Genomic DNA, 19984 nt, shown 5'->3' on the forward strand with positions numbered 1-19984 from the left:
CTTGATCAATCTTCAATTTTAATTTCTCATCAGAGAATTTAGATATGGCAGAGCAAAGGAAACAAGAATAAAAATATTAACATTTGGAGCTGCTGAAGAGCCATTGTTGAATTTCTGATATGAAATGTCTGTGACTGAAATGAATGCACACAAAACAAAAGTATCATTAACAAAAAAGAAATGCTTGGAGTAAAGGGTGAAGTCTGAAAATGAATGTAAAATATTCTTAAGCATAAATATCAATTTTCATACAGAGAGCCTCAGTGAAAACCAAGCAGTGATTTTAAAGTCAATTTTACAAGGCCTATTTCTTGTTTCTAATTCATTTGAGTTGCTTTTAATGGAAACCTGTTTGCAGGGAGAATGATAGTTTAACTGCTGTAATAATTGTTTTTATGCTCTCATATTAATGAAATGGGGACCAAAGATCAAAGTGGGAAGAGGAGAGACAGAGACAGAGAGAAGGAAACAAAGGAGAAGGAGAAAGAAGGAGAGAGAGGGGGCTGAGGGGACGAGGAGGAAGTGGAGGGGAAGGGAGAGGAAAATTAACAGGAGGAAGAAGAGGAGAGAGGGAGAGAGAGAAGAGCTCTGGCAAATACCATGAGGCCAACAAGACCTTTTTTCAGTCAGATATTTCTTCTGCAAATTTAATGATTTGAGAATATTTTTTCCCAGCAGTTTAAAATGAAAGAAAAATTAAAACTTTTAGGAGGAATACCTTAGGATGTCCATAGCCAGACTTTAGTGACTACATTAAATTTGTTGTTTTCTGAAATCAAGACCACAGCACAGCTATTTAGAAGGTTTATAACTACTTAATTTTCTGTAAGATAAGGGAGCCACAAAACATGAAACCCATTATATGAAGTATACATTTTATCAAAAGGATTAAATATAAAAATAATCCACAGTACTTCACTAAAAATATCAAATAGAAGCAATGTTCTATTTAAAGAAAAAGATTATAAATTCCAAAGTTTTTAACCTAAAAATTTGCTTCCAAATACAAATTTGTAAGCTCGTAATACCTATACACTATTAGCCCTGTGAGAAAAACATAATAAAGACTTACGGAGATAAGTCTCTCAGAGCCTAAAAAAGTAAACTATTAAGTTTTCCCCCCCAATAGAAATAACAATTATACAATGTTAATACACTGGAACAAAATTTAAAATGAGAAAATAGCTTATTAAGAAAATATATAATTGATAATCAGTGTGAGTCATATTGGTAACACTTGTCATAACTCTAATGAGAAGTTTCAGTTCAACCTGGAAAACTTTCTGTGAATTCATTTATTTCTTGACAAATGCCATAGCCTTAACTATTAGCGTCTGTACCTCAGGCAGGTGGCAATTATACACATGACTGCTTTAAGATTCAATTTAATTAAATCAAGGAGTACCAGTATGCTAAAATAGCTTAATTTTATAAAAGAAAATACATGGTCCTTACATATTATTTTTTGCATTATACAATACCTAATATATCATTGATTGATATCTGTTACTGAAAAAATGCATTAAATATACTGAATTTAATTTCAGGATTAGCAAATTTACCTTGATTTAAAATGTAATAAATTATAGTTAAATAATATATATCTAGAGTAGTCATTATATTATACTCATTACATTATATTATTCTTGGAGTAGTCATATATTTGGGGGTAATAGATTATATAACATATTATCTAATTATATTATTATATTATACAATTATATATTATATTATTCCTGGGATAGCCCTGTATATTTGTATTTGTGTTAACATACGATTCATAAAGAACCTTATTTGGCAACCTAACTTTTAATATAACAAAAGATCACATTTAAGGACCACAGTTTAACCTTTTATAAAACTACAAATATCAAAAACAGCTCTGAGGAATTAGGTTGACCTACAGCCTTAAGACAGTCTTCAGGTGGACTCAAATATGGAATAAACATAAGGAAATTTTTCTGGTCCTCTGAACAGAATCTTGAAGAAATCAAGCTATACTCTTATGGATCTGGATTTATACTCATGCTTCTGGGGTCTCCAGACCTTTATGCTAGAAGGAAAAGATGCTTTATTCTGGTTATTTGATACTTAAGTTGTGGATGAGAAACAATTATATCTCTAGGGAACAAGTTTAGACAGAAGATCATGGTGGAACTGCAAGTGTCTGGACAAGCTACACAGTGAGATGTGAAAGAAATACAGATGGGTCTTTAGGGAGAAAGCTTAAGTCTTAAGCTCATTATAGAAAGTACAAGAAAAGTAATAGAAATTCCTTGGGGAGAAATGGTCTTGTGACACTAACCAACCAGTGATCTTGAGCAGCTCTCTTAATCTGGGATTCAGCTTTCTCACTTTCTAAATGAGATTTCTAAGGTTTCCTACAATGCTAGGATTTAATAATGCAACTCTTCGCATTTCACATACTAAAGATTGATGCAGAAGAGAGTTCTTTCTACACAGAAAATAATGTGGAAGTTTCTTTAAGTCATTTGAAATAAAAGGAATTGTCAACATTTGGGAAATAATAAAATAGCCATCTTCTACCTGTCAGTTTAAAAACCTAACACATCTGCTTTTCAAAAGCATTATAGGAATCAAAAAACCTGACACTTCAGATCATGTTTTCAAACACTCCTTAAACGAATAAGTTTGATGGGCCTAACCACTGGAAGGGTTAAAAATATATAGTTTGAATGTAGACAGAACATAGGATCAAGTCACATGAAATGAAAAAGGACTTTTTTCCCTTAACATCTCAAAATTCTACTGGGGTTTGGAATCTACATAGTAAAACTTAAAATATTTAAATAAACAAAGTAATCTGTAGACTAACTGATAGATTCACTTTGATAAATTTACTACCAAACTGAAATCATTAGGCTCAAAAACCTTAACTCATGTACCTGCAAAATCTGGCACTAAAATTTGTTTCCATAATGATGCATTACATTAGCTCTTTTCAAGTCCTACTACTCTGTCCTTCCAGGTTATAAGGTAAGAAGTATTACTTTGTTTTTCAAAAAAAACCACAAAAAGTCCAGAGTTGAAGGCTTAAATTATATTGAACCTCATAGGATTCACTCAACATGTACATCCCAAACACTGTTCAAGGCACTGGAGATCCAGTGGGGGCCAAAACATATTAAATTCTGGTCTAGTGTTTACTTCTGACACTGCTGTTCCCACTGATATCAACAACAACAACAATAATAATAGTAGCCACATTTTATTGAACACCTGCTATAAGCCCAACACTCTGCCAGGCTCTCTCTCTATATTCTCTCACTTAATCTTCCCCCCAAAATTATAAATAGATATTATTCTTATTTTACAAATGAGAAAGATGGAGTCAGAGAACTCCTCCAAGATTAGATAGCTTATAAATGCTAGAGTTAGGATCCCATGCTCCTTCTCAAAAGCATGTTCTTTGCAATGTGCCATGCTATGGACAGGAGACTAAGAAATATAGATGGTTGGCACTGAGTAGAGGGCTGTAGAAATTTAACTTTCTCATTAAAAACTGGAGCAGTCCAGTGATTTGAAATGCAATAAGGAAGAAAAGGATTAAAGAAAAGAAGCCCTATTTTTCACTCTTCTATAGTTCAAATTGTTCTAGGAGCGCTGAAAATAAGACTACTGTCTCCAATTGGCTATATTCATTTTCTTTCAAATGTACTGAAGCATTTTTGAAGGCTGCAAAACTAGGTCAGACAACTAAAAGCAAAATCATATTGAGATATAAAATTCAGTGTCAAAGGGTTATATCCTTTAAAAAAAGGTAAAAGCTAATTATTTGAAAGGATGGGATTTATTATCACTGTTTTTAAGAATGTTCACTGTGCTCTTGTTATACTGTTAATGCCTGCACAAATAAGTAAGAAACTTCTTATGTCATTGCTTTTAAGATCCTATTTCAAATGAAGAACATCAGAAAATAAATGTATGGCAGTTTGCGACAATTTTATTCCAACTTGCAGATGAATGAAGATGTAATGCTTTAAAAAGATATTTTTTGGAGAGGAAATGGAATACATTTGAACTGGCTTAATATTTGAATCACATGCCTCCATACAGTGAGATGAGCTTTGAACCACTGTAGACACAGAGCCCGAGTGTGCCCTCACCTCTCTCTCTTGCTGGTGTGGAGGTCCTTTTTCATGCCTTTGTTTCATCCCACATGGACTAGCATGCCCCTTTTGTTGGCCTCCCAGCCCCTGCACGCATAATTAACAGACTTAAGCTGGTACACCATGCTCCCACAGAGACTCCACCAGGCACCAGAGGGAGAGCATGCACAGGACTGGACCTAGACCGTTTTGGCACTGGCAGAGGGATTCTGAAACAGCAGCAAGGAGCTGATCGCTATTAACCTTTTCAGAAGCTTGATGCAGGCAACTTCCTATACACTGCCTCCCATTCCCACCTCCTCCCACTGTTACAATCCTTGGGAGTGCTAAGGACCTTGTGAAAAACAAATTACTGGGAGTGATTACTGTTTCAGCCACTCAGATAAAGAAAGGTGTTGACTCTATTTTTGGTCAATATTAAAACTCTTCTTTCCTGATCAAGTGTTAGCTTGCCACTGCCTGCAATAGCACATATAGGATGTCAGGAATTTGCTGAGAAAAGCACATTATTTCCACATGCGTTATTTTCTTAGAATACATTCAAATAAATGATTTCATCTGAATTGTCTCCAATTAGATGGATCCCTCAACAGTCAGTCTTTATTATGTTTTTATTCAAAACTCTCCTCAGTCTTACTATGTTCTAGTGTTTCTTAATACTAATGCCTTTCTCTGAATCACGACAGTGAAGCCTTAAGTTACATGATTTGCTTTTCCACAAATAGAGGAAAAATTATTTTGAAAAAAAAAAAACTAGCAAAATTTTAAACAATAAATTTCTGTTAAATTCTCTGTGAAGTCCAGTTATCTTTTTTACTGGAAGAGATGCATCACACCAAGTGGCTGAAACCTGAAGATTATGCATAAAACTTACACGTTTGGTTTTGTGAATAGGCAGAACATTACATGTGAACTTAAATGCTAACATTATCTGTAACAATATCAAGCTTTGGATAATAAACAAAACAAATGTGCATGCAAAAAAAATTGTGTCAACACCTCTTAAAATGGTTGATAATTTCTAGTAATAACTCAGACGCTTCCTTAAATGAGAGGGAGAAAAGCTTACCTTGCTAAAGTCAACAGTGCTGTTTTCCCTGCTCACATCATTCTTATTCTCAACACAGGCTGGAGCCGACTGAGGAGAAACAACCTGACCTGCTAAAAGAGATTGTTATTACAGAACACAAACAATTACTTACATAATTCTAGACATATTGCGTGAAATATGAATTAAACTAAACCAACATAGGTTTCTTAATGAAGTAAGCATGAAGGGTCAATATAAATAGATATATATAAATACAAATATTCTTATTTATCAGTTGCAGATAGAAATGGGAGAATTCAGTCAAGAAAATGTAAACTAATTCTCAGATTAAGACTCTATAACTAAATAGTTATTCTTTATGAAGAAAGAACAGCTACAAAAAGATTTTAATCTAATCATGGGTTTGAAACATCAGTGATTTCTAAATTTTATCCAGAACTATTGGGATATATATGTATATGCATATGTGTATATATGACAAGATAGACAACTCTTATGATTTAAGCTCAGACTGAAGAATTTTAAATGTAATGTTGTTTTCTTTTTGTTTGTTTGTTTTTGCGGTACGCAGGCCTCTCACTGTTGTGGACTCTCCCATTGCGGAGCACAGGCTCCGGACGCGCAGGCTCAGCAGCCATGGCTCACGGGCCCAGCCGCTCCGCGGCACGTAGGATCTTCCCAGACCGGGGCACGAACTCGTGTCCCCTGCATCGGCAGGCGGACTCTCAACCACTGCGCCACCAGGGAAGCCCAAATGTAATGTTGTTTTTTAAAGGGCGAATATTTATGTGAAAAGTACATAGCATATTTATAGCTTCTACTGCATCTGAAAAAACAAACCAAAGAGAAAAAATTCTTTGGCAACAACTTTTAGAGATTTCTATATGAGAGGTTTAGTTAGAAATACCTTTACCTCATATACTATGAATACTGTGAATATGATATTATGCTTCTCACTATTCAATTGTGTAAGCATACTGATATTGGTCTGCATGACAAGAGATCAATAAATTTGAATTGTATTTGTTTTCCATTAACACTAACAAGCAACTTAATTATTTTGTAGTCTTTTCCCCATTATAAGAAAGATTATGATATTAGTTAAGTAGACAGTACAGCTGAGAATGTGACAACAGCTAACCAAGGGTAATTACATTCCATTATTCACTAAATATGAAACAGTCTTTTCAATCACAACTTATATGAAATCTGTCCATATTTAGCAATTAAATTATAACAGTTAACGATGCTTGCTTAATTTCACATGTATCTCTCTTTTCCCTAACCTCTCTCCAACCTCACTTGTTACTTTTACTGTGATACAAGTAATGACAACCCAGCTTTGAAGCCTTGACCATATTTTATAACCATAACTCAGTGACTCAAAAATACTGCTCTTATTCTCATTTGTCTTAGATGGGAATATTTACTCTTCTCTCTGCCTAGCTCTTCCCTCTACCTGCCTAAATCCCAACTTTATTCCAAGTTTACCTTTAGTTTCATCTTCTCCAATTACTGAATTTCTCTAAACTGCTAGTGTATATACAAATACCTCTTCTTTAAATTCTTTAAATTCTCTTGAAATCCACTTATTCTTTGTTAACTAGAATTTAAGCGTGACTTAAAACACTGATAATTTACTTTCAAATATTACTATAATTTGGCTTTTTGAACTATTAAGCTTCTCAGGCAGGGGTCATTTATTAATAGGTACAATTTTTTTATGGTTTAAAATTGTTATATTGCCAGACAGTAATGGGCTTAAGATTCTTCTAAAATTTAAATATTTCATTGTTTTCACTAAACAAAGTAAAGCAATACATTTGGTGAAGATTTTTCAAATGATTTTAAAAGCAAATTCACCTTAAACCATGTACACAAATTCTTTTTTTTTTTTTTTAAGGATATTCTGCTCTTTTGTGACCTATAGGGGAAGTGTCTTACCCTAGACTATGAGAGGGAGTTCAGTTCAGTAGAATTGATCATTGACCCTACATGATACAACACTTCTATAAATGACATAGATTTAGAACATAAAAATCTGAGAGTAATACAATCCTAAACAATTTCTAAAGTGACACACCTATCAATATAAAGTATAATTTTATAAGTATATAAAAGTTATAATTTTTTAACATCTTTATTGGAGTATAATTGCAACACAAATTCTGATTACAGTGAATTCCAAAAAAATACATTAACTTTAGAGAAGTGACAGACTTAAGCTGCACCACTTATTTTCATTCTCCCATTTCTAACTGCAGCGTGCAGCTATGACTGTGAACTGTTCATTAGCAGCCATTTAATATCATTCTCAAAATAATAACTGTAGTTTTAAAAAACCTTTTACATAATGCATTTGTGCTACTAACAGATGTCTTCAATCACCAGTTTCACATCATTTCTCCATATTTTCATGAGTTAGAACATTAGATATATTTAAACCTAAATTTACTGAATGTTCTGTAAAATTGAACAGTGAAATTCAAGGCATGGCTAAATTAAATAAACATATATCTGCTTTCTTATAATAACTTATTTCATGTGATATAAAACTACATGGAAGAACAATTATCGAACTCAATCAGCAAACATACAAAAATAGTCAACCCAGTACAAACTCATCAACTTTGAAGAGATTTCATTGGATAGAAAATATGCTGTAACTTAAGATTTGAAGAAATTGGATAGCCTATGTTTTCACATATATACTTTAAAAGCAGAATATTTCATAAATTACCTTCAGCTCATGAGATATGTTTAAAACATTGGCACTTGTATTTCCTCTTGTAAGTATTAATATATTTGAGATTTATTGTTCAATGCTATTCTTGTTCTGAAAATTTTACAAAATATTACCTCATAAAGTTGGTAATCAGGAAGGGATTTGAAAAATATTTTCTATGACTATTTTAAGTGATACGGATAATGACCTAGTGGAGAGTATTTAACTAGCAGGAGACATATGAGATGACAGAAATTTCCCTGCTAGTTCTAGATTCTAGGTATGTGCATAGAATGTATGCTACTGCAGGGAAAAAGCGTAAAAACTACCAGCCTGTGACATAGGAATATAAACCACAAGTTTGATATCTCTTTTATTTCAGAGATAATAGCTAAATATTAGTAAATACATTTAATCTCATCAAAGTTTAAAAAGTACTCCAAATCTTATTTCTCAATGTGTATGTTAATTTGTTAAAATGAAACAACACATTAAATGTGTATACTTTCAAGGCAGTAACTGAAAACCTGAAAAATGCATAGGTATTATTATTTAAAAATTAAACTGAGAGGTTTGGTTTGGGTTATTTTGAATAACTTGAAGCCTTTAAATAAAGCTTAAAATTTTATTTGCTTCATCTACCTACCTACCTATATACCTACCTACCTACCTACCTACCTACCTATCCATCTAAAGCCTGCACATGAATTATAGTCTAACTACTGGAAATTTCATAAATTAAATAATTTTTATAATTCTGTTATCAACTATAATCTTTTTCTGTCTAAACACTTAGATTTCTTTAGTTTAGTCCAGTTATCACTGCCTTTCAGAAGAAGGTGATGGGCTTAGATTTCAAAATGACTTTCATTAACTCAAATACTATTACATAAGAAGAATCAGTAAATTTAGGTTTTGAAAGGGCATCTCTTATTTTCTCATTGATACCTAAAACAATACTAGTTCACAGAAGACAATTTTCAGGTACAGGACTTTACATTCAGCCAGAAAGTGAATATGTGTCCTAAAGGGATAACAAAGAATTTGCTAGGATTTTCCCCCCTCCAAGACAAAATAGTATAAAGTTAGGATTTAGAATTCCCATATATGTGTGGAAGTTTTATGAATGCTATTTTTTATGATAATTTTTCTCATCAATATGCCACAATGCTTTTGAACATACATATTTTTGCCTATTTCTTTATATTGCCTTCACTATGCCCACTCATCACTGTCCGTACTAATATATTCTATAAGTAAATGTCATCACAATTTTTAATCACATCTGTTAATATCTAAATAACTTTGAGAAATTGAGATGATTATCCAAAAAGAGACATTTATTAACTTAAAACTTTATTATATTCAGGGTAAATTATTCAAAAATGAATGAAAATTGGACACTATTATTATTAATTGAGATATGTTCATGACTATATGAATGTAAACATTTGAGAAACCTAACATCATCCTTATATATTTACCATATATTTTAATTTTTCCAACCTTTTAAACTCAAAGAGTTCACCATCTTAAATCCAAAATTCCAATATTTGTTATACATCTTATCAATTAAAGTGCATATTATATAGTATTCATATCAGCAACTGCTTGAGTTAATTTTCCTTTGAGTCATGAATTCATTTTTTCCTCTGGACCTCCATGTAGGGATCATATATAAGTTAGATATAAAGTTATTATAGGCCATGTACTTTTCCAAGGCAAATCATAAAAGATTTGGGCAAGCACAGAAGAAAACTGAGAGTAATTCAAGCAACCGCTAAGTAGAAAATGGAAGCTCTGCTTTTCTGCTTGTTACACAAAAAATTTTTCACCAAGTCCACTGCAAAACTGGCAGAGTCATTTCCCTCATCATAAAGTTGTGGGGAGAGCATGAAACTATGTCAGAATTACTGTTTTCTACTTTAAGTAGTGTCAGTATCATTAAAGCATCTCAGTATTGAAAGACAACCATAAATATGTTCTCAAAAAATGTATTAAAATTACATTAATTCAAGTCCTTACTTACAGTTTTCTTCCTCTTTAAATAAATTACATATATAAGTATTATAAAACAGCAGCTTTTAAATTTCTATTTAGCCAAATTCAAATCAATAGGAGAATAAGATACCACTGAAGCATATCAGTATTTGCTACTGCTTAATCCACTGAAAATCATGTGTAATAGAAGGAAACTGGGATGAAGACATGAAGGTACATTACTATTAACCTAGAGACCAAGCTGGTTTACACTACCTCAGAAACCTTCAACGCATTTAGAGTACCCAAAGGGTAGGAGATGAGGGAGGTACAGAGATGAGATGAGCCTGTTAGAGACAGACACAAGACAGAGCAAAATAAAGAAATATAAAAATGAATGACAAAGTTACATACATGTGTAACAATACATTTATTCATGGGAATAGAAAACAAGAAGAAAGAAAGGCTAAATATTTAGAAAATGTCGATTAGGTCAGCTATACTTCAAAAACATGAAAGTATGCACACAATTAAAGTTGGAGAAAAACTGGTATGCCTGAAAATAATTAATGTAAGATAAGAAATAACCAATTTAAACACATCATACTAGAAATATTTTTGCTGTTAAGACTTAGTCTTGAGATTCCAAAACTCAGTAGCAACAATACAGTCTCTCAACAGACCCACCAGCTGTGTCAACAATGTCATCCTGATTTTTTTTTGGAACAATGGAAAACACCTTTATTATATAATGTTTAATTCTATCATCTACATGAGTTTTTAAATGTTTTCTTTCAAGTAATTCTAAGAATTATTATTTGAGCTTTATTTTCTTCAAGATAAAACATTATAAGGAATACTTTTTTAAACTCTTGATATCTTATTTTTGAGACCACAGTATTTAAAAAATAAGATAGCATATAAATATCTAAACACACATAAAACATTGTACATCTGAAAATAAAAAAGTACCGCATTTGTAAAAAGACACAATTATAAACCCATAAAACTGATTTTCAAAAGCCATAAATAAAAATCATTCACAATACAGAAGTGTACATTACTTTAAGGGCTAAAATCTATGCAGGCCTAAAGAGTCAAGTCATCCCATCCTTCCAAATCTAAATGTTCTCCAGTAACCTGTAGTTTTGAAAGTAAGTCAGACACCTTCTGCTCTGTAACTCCTTTTAAGATCCTAAATAAAAGGGACAACTGGAAAGTACTCAGAATAGGTGAGAGAAAAGATATGTGAAGGAAAAGAAATAGAGTTAGAATTATTACTAAAGGAAACAGTGGAATGAAGACACCCTACACCTAAGGAAACTGAGTCTTAAGTTATTTTTTTAACGTAAAGGTTATCAAAAGTATAATAATATTTTAGAGTAGATTTGTAAGCCAAAGTCTCAAATACAATTGAATATATGACCTAAATGATGAATACAAATACTGGTATACCTTGCTTTCTAGATCACTAAAAACAAAAGTCTTATTTTTATTTTAGAAAGTCCTTCTAGTTTCAAGAAATTATTCAAATATTCTTGATATATTTAAGTAGTTTCCACAACATCCTTTTCAGAGTTCTAATGTTAAAGAAGATATGATTTTTCTATTATTTTTTTGCTGTTCCTTTGCCAAATGTAGCTATCACTTTTTATTGAAACATCAGAATCAGACACTTAATTCTCACAGTTTTGATGCTTAATGAAACGTGAAAGTTAAACACAGCATGGTGGCATTAAAAATGCCTGGTGAATCCATCACATCCGGCATCTTAGCCCTTAAGAGAACGTGCAGTACACCAAGAAAAAAATTATACAAAGTAGTTAAGCTAGCGTATTTGGAGGAGCGATTGACGAATTATCACAAAGCACTAAAAATGTAATGAACAAAATAGTGCAGATGGAGGAGAGAAGCAAGAAAATCACTATCTTGTAAATCTAATCTATAAAATGGGAAAGAACCCCATTTGGTCTTCAGATTGAAATATCTGAATGCTTAACCCTTGGGACTACTACCAAGGTAGCATGTTCAAGGAACAGGTCAACTAAGGAAGTAGAAACTTTATTCTATATGACTCTTTTAGAGTTCTGTATATAAGCATCAGTTTGTTTTCTGAGGGAATTTCAATTGTTTCATTTCTAAAGTAAAAGGTATATTAAACAAGAGGGGGTTTATTTCCATCCCTATGCTTGGCAAGGAAAATGTTTTCTGTTTTCAAGTCTCTAGAAGATACTCACTCTATTTAATTCCTAATCTATAATCTTAATTTTTAAAACAGGTCAGTTTTTGCCTGATATACTCTACTGAAGAGTTTCTTTTTTTAATAATGGGAATATTATTTTTACCATTTTGGATGTATTGAAATCCTTCTGTATCTCTCTGTACTACTGCACAAAAAGATTAAATCTCTACTGCATTTTTTGAAGCAGAATGTCAAATCTATATTTACAGCTATGAATTTTGATTTGTTTGTTTATCTAGAGTTTATCAGTTGTTAGAGTTCATGAGTAGATTGAGAACCTTAGTAATAAAGGTCTTTCACACTTCTTTTCACTTCTGGGTAGGAGATTTATTTCTGAATTGGTGAAGTCTATTCACATTTTCAGAATTCTTAACACACATAATTATGCAAAGTGTTTGAGGAAGCAAAACAGAGTCACAAGGAGGTGTTATAAGCCTAGGCTTAGGAAACCACTTCTACAACAATACTTAATTGGATATATGAATCTTATTAGAAATGTTTCCAAGTTTTTATTACCTTAATGTATGCCTCAAAAGGATCTATATGTGTTCAGATAAAGGCTGATTGTACAGATGGTGACAGAATCATTTCAGAACTACTCATATTCTAGTTTTCAGAAAAACTAAGCAATTGCCTGAATAGGACAAAAAGTAGGCTCTCAGAAAAACTCTGGGGACTTCCCTGGTAGCGCAGTGGTTAAGAATCTGTCTGCCAATGCAGGGGACACGGGTTCAAGCCCTGGTCCGGGAAGATCCCACATGCCGCGGAGCAGCTAAGCCCCTGCACCACAACTACTGAGCCTGCGCTCTAGAGCCCGCAAGCCACAACTACTGAGCCCTCGTGCCATGACTACTGAGGGCCGCGTGCCTAGAGCCCATGCTCTGCAACAAGAGAAGCCACCGCAATGAGAAGCACATGCACCGCAAGGAAGAGTAGCCCCCACTCATGGCAACTAGAGAAAGCCCGCGTGCAGCAACGAAGACCCAGTGCGGCCAAAAATAAATTAAATAAATAAATTAAAAAAAAAACAACTCTGTATGTATATGTATCTATATGTGGACTTTACGATTTAAAGCTATAATTCTGTCACCTCTTCTTATGTTTAATGAAAGTTTAGAGCTGTAACAAGCAGTGTGTCCAGGTCTACATGACATTAAAAAAAACAATTCATCCAGTGAATTCAGTACCCTCTTCCCTCCAAAAACATAATGCAATAAAACCATTTGATAGTAAATGTTATCCCCAGTGAAGTTTGAGATATACAGCTAGTTCACAACCCAAAATCCTTGCATCTTTGAATAAACACATAACATTCTCATAGACATATATTTTATGGTCTGATTTCCAGTAAAGGTAAATGAAATAAAGGCAGAAGTTTATTTTTATAAAATGTGCTTGCATTCATAGAGATTTAGTTAATGAGAATATTTTAATAAGGTCTTTAGAATCACATAGACATAAGTCCATAGTCAAAATTCATAAATACCTTAATCTGTTTTCTTAATATCATCATATCAAATATATGCTAGTATTGTAAGCATAATAAAAGTACTATATTTATAATAAGTTTCAGAATATAAAAGCTTCCTTTTATCATTTTCATATATAACATATTTTAAAGCAAATTGTGATTTAGAATATGAATATATTTTAAATACATGATGTAATTCAAAGCAAGTTATAAATCCTCAAAATATCCAGTGGGATCTACAAATACAAGTTGGTATATACCATAAAGCACTCATAACACTTTTATTGAACTTAATATATGCACAACTACAGAGTCTTCAATATAACAATGATTTACACATTCAGTCATTGAAGGGTTTTTTAAAAAATCAAATGAGTATTTCAAAAATTATTTAGAACTAGTTCTGTGTTCTGACACAACAGTACATCTAACCATCTTTATTTATTTATTAAAGTATTTATTCTACGTGTGCATATTTGATTCAGTAGTATGAAAACTGGTAAAAATTCCCATATAAAGCAGAATCTGAAAAAAACCTCATTTTCATGCATTTGTATATAAAGCATCTCTGAAGCTTTTGAAAATAGGAGTGAAATTACATAAAGTCCATGCTGTCAATACACATGCTTAGTCTATTTGTGGAAATCGGAGTCTTTCTAGTAAAACATTTGAAATTACTTTTCATTAATTCGTATCTTTTAAAACTGGGAACTTTTATAGCTAGCGGAAGTGTAACCAATTCATGTCATCCTCATGATAACTTCATTTTCCTTCACAAGACTGATGGAAAGGATGAGTGATAAGAGATTTCTAAGCAACTTCCTTAATGTAAAAGATGAAGGGTCAAATGGATGCAAAGAGAGAACAAAATACAGAAGAAAGGATAAAACAATCAGAAACACTGTTTTTGCTTCATGATTGCCAAGGAGTAAGTCATGAATGACTGCTAGAAAACAATGGTTGTTTTCTATCAATTCCTATCAATGGTTGTTTACTATCAAATGATAATGGCTCATCTATGTTGGTGAGCCAAGATGGTAAGTGCGGAGGCTCTTATTGATGATGTAGTACTGCAAAGAGCGATGAGCCCATGAACTAGAAATCAGGCTTAATATATGTAGAGACACAAGTAATGCACTAGCTGCTCTTTTCAACTGTAATCTAGAAAGGGATTTGTTGACCATGAGCAACATGAAGCCAATATCTTTTTTTCCACAATCACTAAATGTTGATCATTATTCATTTTAACTAAAAGACCTTACGTCAAAGCATTGCATTACATTCTCAAGCTATGAGACAAAGACTAGAGCCTTATTTGTGATGCAATTGACATTCAGTTTATGTTTACTACGTTTGAGTGTATAACTTCTTATTAGATAAAATTTTCCTTGCATTCTTTCATGAGCCTTTCAGGAAACTTTAAATCTTTGTTAATAAAATTTCTACAGTTTGATGCCTGATAATAAAACAATACATGAATATGAAAAGAAACAATTCTACCACAACAATCTGAATTTCAATAGATCATTTTCAAGTAAGACATATTTTAAAGGACTTTGATATTTCAGACAACTATAATAAACGATAAGAATATAATAAAGAAATATTTACCATTTTTATCCATGGAATTTGGTTCTGATTGTTTCTTGCCAATATCAGCAAAGGAACGAACAATGGGAATCCTATTGGTGAGTTTTTTCTGATTCTGGTGGTGATGCTGTTTCATCAGTGCCTCGTGGACCCTGTGGCGTACATCATCATTGAGCTGACCTGAGCTCACTTGTTGATCAAGGACCATATCTGAAGAGTGAAGGTAGAAAGAAAATGAGCACAGCTTTCCTGTGATGTTCCAGTAGTGAACCACTGAGTCCAAATATGCATACCCTAGATAATATTATTCCTCTTAAAATAGGAATGAATTCCTTTAAAAAATCTCTAAGTATGGTCTTAGAAACAGAAGTTTGTCTTTCTTTGTAGAAATGCTACACAAGAAAGATTTGGGAAAATAAACCATTCATTTTTAAATATGTAATGATCTTATGGAGTTTTATTTTTCAAACAGGAATAGTTGTATCGAGAACAAAGTGCTTTATGTTCTCCATTATTCACACTGACGAGAGGGAATAGTATCAGGAGTAATATAAATATGATTAGCATGTTTAAAATTAAAAAGCCTCATACATATATTTTAATATGGTTTTCCTCCCTTTTTCTAGTAGAGAATAATTTCCATGTTTCTTCCTTAAGTCCATCGGTTAAAATCTGATGCAAGGAGGCTTAGGCAACTACCCAGCTGGTTGCATTTGGAGAGTAAACAATTCTTTCACATTAATATAAAGTCAGTCCTCTCAAACCTTCCTTGATAATGTGTTTATATTTTAGAAAACCTTCTATACCCATAAAACAAAGAATAAAAGGTGAGATTTCAGAAGGCTATAACTAAGCAGATTGATATTTACCATATGTGTCAGAAATGCCTAGAAAATGAGTAGATGAGTTCTTGGTAATACAAAGATCACCTCAATAAACCTCAGTGTAATTAATCTGCGTTCATATGATCAAATATTAACTCTATTTGATTTTCTGAGGTGCTAACTCCTTATGCAAAACAGATTACAATGCATTGTCTCCCGCTGCCCCACTGAGTACACTGAAGATTTGAAAATTAGCAGAATCCTCCTTTCCAAATAATGTTTTCCTTCAGTGTGAAAAGGAAACGACTGGGGAAACAGACTTGGATCACTGTCCCACATTCCAGCTGTGTGACCTTGTAAAGTTGAATAGTCGCAGTGTCCTTATTTCTAAGACAGAGGTAATAGCTATCTCATAACAGCATTGTTGCCAGGACATAAGGCACCTAATGCACTGATTGGAATATTGAGGCCCTCAGTAAATATTTCCCAGTACAAGATTTTCTTTGCGATTTCCTTTAAGTAGGTTATGGGCTCATGGTTTAAATTTTTTGCTGGTTTTAAATCATTTATCTGTATTTTATAATAGTGTATCCAGCAGAGGCAAAGTTGGATTTATCAATAACAGAAAACCCAAATCAAACTATCTAAAACAATAAATTTCACTGGCTTACATAACAGAAAAATCAAAGTTAGGTTGGATTTAACTCCATTTCTCTGTGATTTTGTCAGCTTCCCCCTCCTCGAGGTGTGAGCTTTAACCTCAGGCTATTTTCCTTATGGTCACAAGGTGGCTGCCAGCAGCAACAAGGAGATACACATCTTTGTTCATATCAGAGATTCTTTGCCTTTTTGTGACTTTTTCTTGAAAGAAAAGTCCTTTTTCCCCTACCCAGGAACAATTCTAAGCTCAACTGACATAGTCCTGTCTATGCTGAGCCAATCACTGACAAAGAAGATGGGCTCCCCAGTTGGCTTAGACTAATCAAGAACTGCCCTCCACTGTGGAGTCATTTCCCTAAACCAGAGGTAGACAAACCTTTTCTGTAATGGGCCAGATAATAAACATTTTAGGCTTTGCAGGCCATACAATCTCTGTCACAACTACTCAACTCCATTTTTATAGCATGAAAGTAGCCATAGACAACACGTACACAAATTACCATAATTGTGTTTCAATAAAACTTTTTTATGGACACTAAAATTAGAATTTCATATAATTTTCATGTTGCAAAATATTGATTTTCTTTTTATTATTTTTCAGTCATATAAAATATAATAACCATTCTTAGCTCACATGCCTAACAAAATCAGGCAGTGGCCATATTTGCATATAGAGCATAATTTGCCAACTTTGTTCTATCACTTGGCTGTTTACAATGGAAAGAGGTAGAATGAATGTCTGGGAGTCAGCCATAATGCCCACTATAATTACCTCCAAAGTCTCTTCCAGTTCTGAAAATGTATGATAGTGTAGAATATTTAAACTTATATCTCAGTTTTTTTGAGATCAGTAGTTATAAAACCCTTGGATTAGTTTGAAATAAAGGAAATGATAAATTGTCAACATACATGACTTTACACTGCAACCTTGCTAAGATGGAAAAATGTATATAAAATATGCATTATATACTTCATGATAGGAGTTGTAGAGTAGATTATTCAGACACCAAGAGGATACCATCATGCAGCAGTTTCCTCTGTAAACCATGATATGTATCCCCAGTTCAATATTCTAATCAGAATAAAAATTAATCATGTAATAAAACATGCACATGGTTATAGTTTTTCATTCTTATCAAAGCACAATCTTTTCAGGCCTAAGCACTACGAAAAATAAGTCACTAGCTTCAAAGTTTTTCAGAGATAACGTCTTTGTATAAAACAGTTACATAAGATAAATAGAAAAGAACACTCATCTGCTCATTAGTCGTGGAAATACATAGCAAACTCCTCTAAGGTATAACATGACCAAGCAATGTCTTAATGAACTGGAAGAGTTAATCAACTTGCTTAAGAATATAACTTATGCTAAGGTGAAATTTAAGTATCAAAGCGAGTGTGATTCACTAATCACTTACACTGTGCTCTTCACCACTATAATATATATTAGTATTAACCTTGAAAAGTAAGAAAGGATAATGGGCCATAATGGCTTTAGGCCCAGAGTCAAGACCAACAATCTCAGCAGGCTATGATGCCTAAATAATACAGTCCAGCCTGCCAAAGCTCAATGCCAGGATCTGGATGATAAGAGAAGAAGCAAGAAGAAAAGGGATAAATTGGTCACGGTCTTCTAGCACTAAACAGGCTCCAGAAAAACTAGCAGTATTTGTGTAGAAAAACCTCAGAAAGTGAAAAAATACTTTTCATCTTAATCAGGCAATTATTTTGTCATGATCAATCCATTTGACTATTGAACGAAAGCCTCTAGAGACCATGAGATTTTACAGACTCTATATAAATCTCCGCTTCTTTAAAGATGATCGTATAATTGCTTTGTCTTAAAAATCCATTGTCTTCCAAGATGCTGGGGGAGAAGTGGGCAATAGAGGGTCCTAAATTTTACAGTTTGGTTGACAGTACTAACAGGAGTGTATGTAATAAAAATGTAAATTACCATAAGAACACTTACTTTCCAGACCAAGGATGGTAATAGCATAGGCATTAAAATATATATATATGGCTATTAACATACTCCCAAATCTGCAGATTATATTCGGTGGAGCAAACTGTGGATTTTTCCTTTGATGAAAGATTTTAAAGAGCAAGAGTTGTTTTAATGAGTTGAGAACTGTGATTGTTAATCTGTCCATGGTACTAACTTTGGTTTGGTTTTAATATCTTACCCTCATTGACAGCAATAGGTTAAAGTAGACACACTACAGAGGCAATATTTCCATTATTAATCTTTACGGTGCTGAATTTAAAAGAGATTAACATAAACCGTAAAATTTCCTATAATTTATATGAATATAATTGAGAAGCATTTTTAATACAATTATACATATACATATCAGAATAAATCAGGATAAGAAAATATATCTGGAGAATTTTGGATTTGAAAAGTTAAGTAATATTTTGAAGGAAGAAGTTTATATTTATTCTGAGTTCCTTAAAGCATTGGGAAATAGACACTTTTAAATTAACTTTATCCAAAAGAAAATCCTACTTTAATTACACCAGAAATTCTTGACAGACCTGCCAGATACAAATGGGATTTTCTCCTGCTAAGTCTACAAAAATCTCTTTAAAGAATTATTTAAGAGTCTATTAAAAACATATCAGAACATTGATATAAAAATCCTTGACCATTCTAAAACAATATCTGGGTCATATTCCTCTACTAGGAAATGTCTAGAAAACATTAAGCTGCAGAGCCTGTGCATTTGCAAAGGACGAGGGCTTAGAGCCCTTAAAGATAAACTATTATATCTAGCTTTTGCAAAACAGAAACTAGCGACTAATACATTAGCAACTGCCTAACATATAGAAAAGTATGATAAATAAGAGGTGAAGAAAAAGTTCCAAATCTTAAAGTTAATCACTATGGTCCCAAATTATCATGAAATAGAAAAAAACAAAATTTATGATTATAGATTAATCAAAAGAAATTATTCCCATCTCTGCAAGTGTTACCTGTAATGTATCACTTTCTATTTATCTGTTTATAAAATGTAGGAAATAGTCTCTTCCCTACCTCATAAGGTTTCTGTGATAATAAAATATAGTAATGGATGTGAAAATACAAAGTTAGAAGTCTTCAAAATGTAAAACATTTACTACAAACTTCGTAATACAGCTAAATTGTCACAAAGTAAAAATATCAATAAGTAAACAATAAAAATAATTACAAGCTATCAGAGAAAATTTATTAATGAGATTTTATTGAGGGCAGAAATAAATACCTTTGGATTAAATACACCAAATTAAAATTACTCAAAGAGAGAGAATCTCTTCTCATTAATGATTGA

General features: G+C 32.7%; 1 protein-coding gene across 9 annotated transcripts in view; it reads right to left on the reverse strand.

Annotated features, from left to right (window-relative positions):
* SLC4A10 (solute carrier family 4 member 10) overlaps nt 1–19984 on the reverse strand; it is a 312417-nt gene that overhangs the window by 111585 nt on the left and 180848 nt on the right. For 6 of the 9 annotated variants that reach the window (XM_030852613.2, XM_060302361.1, XM_060302358.1 and 3 more), the window contains exons 6-8: nt 15211–15399; nt 5200–5291; nt 4128–4217 (exon numbers count right to left, since the gene is read on the reverse strand). In XM_030852613.2, coding sequence (XP_030708473.1) covers nt 4128–4217; nt 5200–5291; nt 15211–15399 — 371 coding nt within the window. The remainder of the gene's footprint in view (nt 1–4127; nt 4218–5199; nt 5292–15210; nt 15400–19984) is intronic. The other 3 variants (XM_030852628.2, XM_060302360.1, XM_030852617.2) reach the window with 3 other exon arrangements.

This window comes from Globicephala melas, chromosome 7, assembly GCF_963455315.2.
Source record: "Globicephala melas chromosome 7, mGloMel1.2, whole genome shotgun sequence".
Taxonomy (NCBI): domain Eukaryota; kingdom Metazoa; phylum Chordata; class Mammalia; order Artiodactyla; family Delphinidae; genus Globicephala; species Globicephala melas.